General features: G+C 50.6%; 1 protein-coding gene across 1 annotated transcript; it reads left to right on the forward strand.

Moving 5' to 3' along the window:
• Positions 1-279: 279 nt before the first annotated feature.
• On the forward strand, positions 280-4,997 carry LOC119340081. The gene is made up of 12 exons (XM_037611994.1): positions 280-663; positions 777-942; positions 1,384-1,470; positions 1,791-1,907; positions 2,027-2,203; positions 2,291-2,494; positions 2,584-3,068; positions 3,345-3,444; positions 3,788-3,847; positions 3,930-4,022; positions 4,103-4,222; positions 4,363-4,997. Exons 1-12 carry the CDS (start codon positions 578-580, stop codon positions 4,675-4,677), a joined length of 2,010 nt encoding a protein of 669 aa, XP_037467891.1. The 5' UTR covers positions 280-577; the 3' UTR covers positions 4,678-4,997.
• Positions 4,998-8,423: the final 3,426 nt, after the last annotated feature.

Genomic DNA, 8,423 nt, shown 5'->3' on the forward strand with positions numbered 1-8,423 from the left:
GCACTCAACGCAACATGGCACGACGAGCTGCGTCTCCTTTCCCAGACCGGCCGTAGCGCAACCAGCCAAGCCAAAGACTCGATCCATTCCACCACGCCAGGCCGTCTCTCTCACCAACTCCACCAACAAACCGTTCCTCTCCTTCGCCACCCGGCGGGACCCGCCCGCCGGTCGCGCACGCGCCGCGGCCAAAATCTGGGAACCTGGTCGACCGATCGACGAGACGCCCCTGGCCTGCGGCGCCGTGTCTCGCCCCCGAGACAATTATTGCCTTGCGGCGCAGCGTCATGGGCTCACTCGCTCACCACGAGCTCACTTGTAGTGTGATAGTGTGGGTGAGCTAAGCTGGTCGTCACGCTCGATCGGCAGTCGCCATGATCGCCAGCACAAAACGCATGTCATTAGCGACGGGTAGATAGACTTTGCTGCCACCCTTGTCGTTTGCCTCGTTCCCTTCCCGGTGTCCGGCTCTCCGGAGGCGCTTAGTTTAGTGCCAGAGCCAGTACGTACCGGTACCGCGCCGCGCTGAGCTGCGGTGGGAGGACCCTCTCGCTGTCTGGAGCCGGGAGGGCGGTGGATGCTGTGCGTCCGCGCGGAGGACGCGCTGGCGGCAGCGGCGGCCGTGGCCGTGGCGTCCGACAAGATGCGCTCCTCCGTGACCCTGTCAGCCCCTGCCCCTCTCCCGTTCGTATGCTTCCGCGCTCTTGATTTGGGTGTTTTCTTGCTCGCTCACCAAAGCTGCTGCTGCTGCTTCTTTTCTTGGCCCGCGCGCGCAGGGGCGGCTCGATCCAGAGGGCGATGCAGCGGATGGGCGCCGGCGGGGCCCGGCGAGCGCGCGGCGGCGACACGTGCCCCACGCCGCCGCCGCCGCCGGAGCAGGAGCGCCCGCCGCGTCTCACGGCGGGGAGCTGCGAAGCGTCGGTGTCGGCGAGCTGCTCCGCGGTTGGTCTCTCGTCTTCTACCCAACTCATTTCTTCTCTGATGAATGAATGTGTCGCGTCCGTACAGTCAACGTCCGATTTCTTGCTTCGCCGCACGAGAAGTTCCGCTCCGGGAATTCTCCAAACAAGGTGCTGTTTTTGTGCATTCCCCGCCATTGGCAGCAGCGCGAATCATCAGCTTCAGACAAGCTGTCTGCTCGCGTGCTGAATTCGAGGGGGCCCTCCAGACGAGATGCCACTTTCCCCTTTGCTTGCTAGTAGTACTCCAGTAGTTTTTCACCTGCTCTCACTGGGAAATTTGCGAGTTTCCAGTCTGTTCGCCGCGTCAATTGTCTGCATTCTCCTCCCCGGCCGATTGGTTTCACCCGGCGGCAATCCTGTTCACTGGAATGTTTCAGGTGATCCATGAACTTGATTAAGTGATGTGGCGTTCCCATTGCAGGATGATAGCAGCAATGATGGCGGCAAGAGGGAAGGGGTCTGGAGGGGCGGCGGCATGCGGCGGTACAGATCGCAGCTCGAGCAGGAAGTGAGTGCCTTCTCAATTGCTTCATCTTCTCTGAAATTTAGATGTGTGTGCTGCTGTGATGCTGTCTACAGTTGAAATAATTCTGCTTCCATTTGGGTTCTGAGTTATGACAGCTTGTTGTGCTCCTTTGCTTGGCTGAACATTCCTTCTGGGAATGGGAATGATCCTCAATGTAAACTGGTTATGCTTGACATTTACTCAAGCAAATTTGTTGAATTTATACATGTAGTGCGCGCAACTTCGGTTTTGGAACATACAGTATATTGTGCAAGTTCAAAGGAATGAGATCCAGTATTCTCAGATGTGATTACATACCACAGGTCAGGAATTTGCAGAGGCAGCTCCAGGAAGAGATCGACATGCATCTGGCGTTGACAGATGCCATCGCACACGATGCCGAGCTGATACTCAAATCTTCCGCAAAGCTACCAAACAAGGTCTGCACACATCAGTGTATTCTTTTTTTTTAACACAAATACATGGTACATATGTTTGTAATTTACTTGTGATTGTAGATGGCCACCATTGAATACCATTTCAAACATTTTATTTCCAGGCGCAGGAGCTCGTAGATAGCATATCCTCTTTAGAAATCACTATCTCAAAGCTCGAGATGGATCTAAGCGATTTACGCTACCAGCTGTGTCATGTAAGGACTGAAAGGTTACTAGTAGAAAGTAATCCAGAATGCCTACTATCGACACCATCAACTAGTAAATGCACATGGGATGAAGTAAGTTCTCTTTGTAGCAATGATCTCACTGGAAAGTTCTTATTTCTGTCTGGAGTTGCTGATGGTTTGTTTGTTTTACTTTCAAAGCACACATCAGGGTTAAGAGATTCTAAGTTGGAGGAATATGAGTCAGTTCAGTTAATGGAAGAATATCTGTACCCTGAGCTTGAAGAACGACAGGATGTTGAAAAAGAGAGTGAAAATAGGGAGAAGGTGTCTACAAGTGGGCAGCTAGAAGAGCACCAAGATGTCAGTTTAAATATATTTCTGGAAGAACACCAAGATGAAGAGGTCCTACTTCATGCCTATTTACCAGTAGTTTATGTTTTATGCAAAATATTTGGAGTTGTCAGTGAAGTAAAATTTTCCTGTTCCTGCAGATGCAAGAACCAAGCTCTACAGAGAAGGATGGCAAAGAGTATCTTGGAATAGATGCATTGTCATTTAGCGAATTTGATCCGAAGAAACACAGCATGAATGGAAACATGTGCAACAATCCAAATCAGCTCTCTGGAGAGATGGTGCGCTGCATGAGAGATATCTTCCTACATTTATCTCGATCATCGAAGATATCACCAAAGTTGTCTTCTGATAATTCATCTTCATCAGCGGGATGTTTATCTGGCTCTACATTTACGTCTGTGTCAGATTCATCTTTAATGGCCTCAGTGCTGCGAAGCCCTTCAGTTGACTCAGATCACGATGATGATATTATTGATGAAGTTGGGAACTTTGATCCGTACAGTGTTAATGGGAAGGAAGCTCGAAGAGACATTGGGAAGTATTGTTCAGTAGCCGAAGTATCTTGGATGAATGTATGCAAGGAACAGCTTGAATATGCGTCCGATGCTCTCCAAAAGTTCAGGTTTCTTGTTGAACCCTTGCCTAAAGAAATTAATACTAATGAACTAATTGCATGTTTACATAAATAGTCAAACAGAATTTAGATGAACTGGAGAGATAATTATTAGAGAAAAACTGGAGCAGCAATGAAGCACATGACATGATGCTGTATTTGTAAATGAAGATCTCAAAGTGTTTGTTTTTACCTTATAGTCCAATAGAGCACTGATGGTGTTGGAACGGAGGACGTTCTTCATGACATGGCATGATTTAACTGTTTAACTATTCTTGACTGCAGGTCCCTTGTGGAGCAACTATCAAAGGTTGATCCTACTAGTATGAACGGCGACGAGCGGCTAGCGTTTTGGATCAACCTTTACAATGCCTTAATAATGCATGTGAGTACCATTTATTGTTTAGTGATTGCTTCGCATACATGGAAAGATGAAATTATTTCTTCTTCGTTCGCAAAATCGTGTGAATTTTTTATCGGTAGGAATTTTGAAGTCAATAGCTAGTGTTATGTCACTTCAGTTTTTTTTATAGCAAAAACAGTAGGAAAAGGTCCCTACTGTGGTCACTTTAGTTGTTGTGGTGATTTTAAATACTTGGTAGTTCTATTGAATTATGTGTTGAAAAACAAGTTGCTGCTTTATGCCCCACTGTCAATTATTCACGAGCCATGTGTTGCTGTTGTTTTTGGCTGCTTACATGCCAAATTATGTGCATGTGCTCTTGCAGGCATATTTAGCATATGGAGTCCCCGGGAACGACATTAAGCTTTTCTCGCTAATGCAGAAGGTTTGTCTAGTGGAGCACTTATTTGGTTATAGCCATGTTTATTGGACAACATATCGTTAACCAACCTAAGCTAATGTTGCAGGCCTGTTACAAGGTTGGTGGACAGTCCTTCAGTGCAGCTGAAATAGAGTTTGTAATCCTGAAGATGAAGAACCCCGCACATAGGCCACAAATTGTATTATCCGTTGCTCATTTGTCGATTTCATGTCTTTCTCATGCAAGTCAAGATTCACCTTACCTTTTCCCTCCTTGCAGTCTTTGATGTTAGCCCTTCACAAGTTCAGAGTCACCGAGGAGCACAAGAGGTATTCGGTCGACGACACGGAGCCCCTGGCGTTGTTTGCACTGAGCAGTGGGATGTTCTCCTCACCTGCTGTAAGTGCATGAGCTCATCTTGTTAACAACAAGTATGCATACACTGGCAATGTGTTAGCTAAATAAACCAAAGCTACAAGCACAACTGACCGTTGCTGCAAGCATTTTTAAACCTGATGAAACAACTTGGTATGGAACAGGTGAGGATTTTCTCGGCTGAGAACGTTCGGCAGCAGCTGCAAGAGTCGATGAGGGATTACATCCGGGCGTCGGTCGGGATCAACGACAAGGGGAAGCTGACGGTCCCGGCGCTGCTGCAGAGCTACGGCAAGGGCACGGTGGAGGACTCGCTGCTCGCCGACTGGATCTGCCGGCAGCTGACGCCGGCGCAGGTCGCCGCGGTGCAGGACACCACGTCGTCGCGCAAGCAGCGGCTCCTCGGCTTCCGCAGCTTCACCGTCGTCCCGTTCGACTCCACGTTCCGGTACCTCTTCCTGCCCGATGACCAGCGCTAGGCAGACGGAGATGCAGATCGGTCGATGTCAGCACCGAAGAGAGACCAGGAGTGGGTGGGCATTTTGACAGAAAGATTAGTAGGTCTGTACATGTTGTGTAGACTCCGGGCGTGGCTGATTCTGATTCTTTTTGTTGCTCTCTGTAAAGGCCATTGATTAGTTGGTTTGCTTGGGTCCTGTGTATGTAGTGCCAATAAAGGGAGCTGCGTGTAATTTTGCTTGGGCTCCCTTTAGCATGGAGTAGTAGTAGAATATATATAGCTTGTATAACAAACATGGAAGGATAAACTTTTACAAGTGTTGTTGATGTTGTTTTACAAGTTACTGCTGCTGGTTGGAAGGAGAGGATGGCAGCATCATTTTTACCTGACTGCCGGCTTTTCCATGGTGAGGGTGAGGCAGGCAGCACGCGCGAGCATGATAAGCCACCACCGGTGCTTTTTGTCTCCGATTCTCATGGCATCATTTCCAACGCCACTGGCCCGATTGCCATCTCGTGGCTGGAACCGGGCTCTGAACCTGTGGCGTGCTGCCTGGAATAGGATTGCGCTTGCGCAGCCTCCTTGCAGCGCTCTGGTCCGGCCCGGAGGCGATGATACGGACGGCGACTTTGTTTGCGATGTGCGACATTGCCCCACATACAGTACTACCAAGTGGGACGCCCCCAACATTGTACTTACAAGGAAGATACTCCGTAGCCTCTGAAGAAGGCACCCGTTGTAGGGTAGGAAGGAACTATTGCCCGATGGCCAGTGTTCCTGAATGTCTTGCTGGAAGCTTTTTTTTTGTCTTGCTGGAAGCTTTGACTTGAGAACTGGAGACCAATGAGTGGTGATGATCAAATGGAGGCAAAGATGGATGGTGTCGCTGGCTAAGTTCCAGCAAGAAGCTGAGAAGCTGAGAAGCTGCGGATGACGATGAAGGTACCTGTGGATGTTGCCAACGTTTCTCATTGTAATTGACTTGGTTTTGAACGAAGCTAATTCAGGTGATGTAATTCCCTTACCCCTGCTGATCCATGTCAACGTCAATGAATATGTTAGTTAAGTGAAGTAAACACCATTGCCGTCAAGTACTGATTTTCTCTGCAGTGTGACATGGAACTTGTCTGGCATATACACCAATTCTACTGAATGAAATTTGCAGCAGTTGCAAAATTCTGACAACATATCTGTTCTTCTCCAGGAAAATAGCATATACACCAATTGGACTGGATGAAACATGCTTTTTGGTGCCTTCCTGATGCGACAAATAAATTCTGCAGTGTTGAGGTGCAAAATTCAGACAACATATCTTGTTCTTCTCCAGGCAAATAGAAGTCATCTGGAATAGTAGTTCAAGCACAGAAGTGATCTTGGTGGGATCATCACATCCAATGCTTTTATATAAAACATACTACAGCAGATTGAAAACATAAAAAGAGATCTGGTGCTACTTGCATACATCAGATCCAATGCTTTTACATAGAACAATCCCTTGCATTAGTTGATCAATTGTGATCATAATGCACACTAAAAATTTAGAATCTCACTTGCACTACTGAAAAACATGCCAGTGAAATACTCTACATTCCTACAGACTTCTACTGCCTGACTCTGCTTCCTCTGCCTCTGCACTGCTGATGATTTCTTCCTCTGCTTCGATCACCCGAGCACTCATCCGTGGATTTGCATCGCTTGAGTATAGTCCCGTCGACGAGCCATCTCGATGAGGTGAGCTTGATAGCGCCATGCCTGCTGTCTTGCTTGGAGCAGCTCCTCAGGGGACTTGGTCACGTCGGAGGGATCGATCCACGGGTCGTTGAACTGCACGGTGTCCGCCATCTGCTCCACCTTTCGCCGGGCCTCCGCTCGGCTGAGCTCGATGTCGCGCCGACGGCTGGCCTCTTCTTCGGAGGCAGAGCGAGCCTTGTCGAGGAGAGCCATGGTGAGGCGAGCTTTCTTGATCAGTTCGCGCATGCTCATCTGCGGCTTCGATTCCCTCGCGTTCTCCGGAGATTCGGCGACCTGGTTCTTGATGACGGTGAGCTTGGTTCTTGGATCCTTGCTGCTGCTGGAACACGGAAGCTTGCTGCTGTTCTTGATGTTGGCGGGGGCTGCGACATGGAGCTCGTCCCCGGAGCTGGCACCGCGTACGCGCTTCGGCGCCGGCGGCTGCTCGTCGCGCACAGACACGGGTCGCTTCGGCGTCTTGGCAGCAGCAGGTTTGGCCATCAAGGCAGAGTTTAGGCGCACGCGGGAGCAACTGGAGTGCAGATCAGCGGCGGCGGCGGCGCTACGGCGCGGGAGGAGAGACGGGGGAAGCACCGTGGTGCCGGCCATGGTCGCGGCCGCGGAGTCGCGAGAGCAACGATCCGGCGGCGGAAGGGAGGATGAGGATGCGGTGGAGGGCCGATCAGATTCAGATGGATGGGGAATTGGGGAGACGGGGCGAGCAAGAAAGAAGAGACGCGGGAGACGGGGCAATTGGCGGCAACCAGGAGTATATCTGTCTACGGTTTGAATCCGAGTATAGCTCGAACGCGCTGGGTGGGATTTGGACATTTACTGTCATCACGCTATCTTTCCAACTTGTTTCAGGAAGAAAACCACGACAACAGCACTTCTACGTTGGCTCGTTGAGGTACGACATTTCTGATAGCACTATCTGATAAATGTACTCCCTCCGTCCGAAATACTTGTCGAAGAAATGCATAAAAATGGATGTATCTAGAACTAAAATACATCTAGATATATTCATTCCTCCGACAAGTATTTCCGGATGGAGGGAGTATAACCTAAATGCTAAAAAGTGCATGGATGCTGGTTGTCACGTTCGAGCACACACAGTTCAGAACCGTCGGATCACATCCCCGCACGCGCAATCGAGGCCAGGTTTTTTCCCGTCGGGAGGGTGGCTTCTCCACGACAACTATTCACCTGGGAGGGCCCACCACTACCCCCACGTCCTACCGTTGGCGCAGTTTTCGAAACTGCCAGGAGAGAGGCACCGCTCTACCCACCGCTTTCTCCGCTCTCTATTCCCCAACCCAATCCTCTCCTCCTCATCGCCATTCTCGCTTGTTCTTCGCGGGTTCAACCGCCGCCCGCAGAAATTGGAGCTCCCGACGGCTGTCGGAGACGTGGAGGGCATGCGTGATGGCGGTGTTTGAGCGGTGGAGGTGCGCGAGCGTGCGGTGGTGCGCGCGGGCCCTGCAGAATAAGGCGGAACGGGGTGAATGATGCAGAGCATCCCACGATCATCCCCATGGACGTATCTACATCTCCCACGACACCACTTGGACCAATGACAAGAGCTCGAGCAAAGGCTATCGAAGATAAGATGAACTCGCTACTCTCCGAACTCTCACCTTCTACACATGAGACATGGCTACTACCTCAAGCGGAAACACTATGTGTGATCAGGTACTTGGAGGAAGGCCACGGGACAGCTACATCCAATGGACAAGACGACGAGGACACCGAGCATGAAGGACAAGAAGAAGAGCTACCAAAGAAGCTCCAGCCAGCGGACGTCCGCCCAGGACCGGACGTCCGGCACCTGACGCTCCAGCCAGCGGACGTCCGACCAGGACCGGACATCCGGCGCCTGAAAGCCCAGCCGACCCAAGTCCGAGCCGACGAGAGCTACAGCGAGTGGACGACCGGCCCACACCGGACGACCGGCAAGTCCACACCCGAAGCGTTTCAGCGGAAGACCGAAGCAACCTGACGACCAGCCACCTCCGGACGTCCGGCACAACGATC

This window comes from Triticum dicoccoides, chromosome 7B (assembly GCF_002162155.2).
Source record: "Triticum dicoccoides isolate Atlit2015 ecotype Zavitan chromosome 7B, WEW_v2.0, whole genome shotgun sequence".
Lineage (NCBI taxonomy): Eukaryota > Viridiplantae > Streptophyta > Magnoliopsida > Poales > Poaceae > Triticum > Triticum dicoccoides.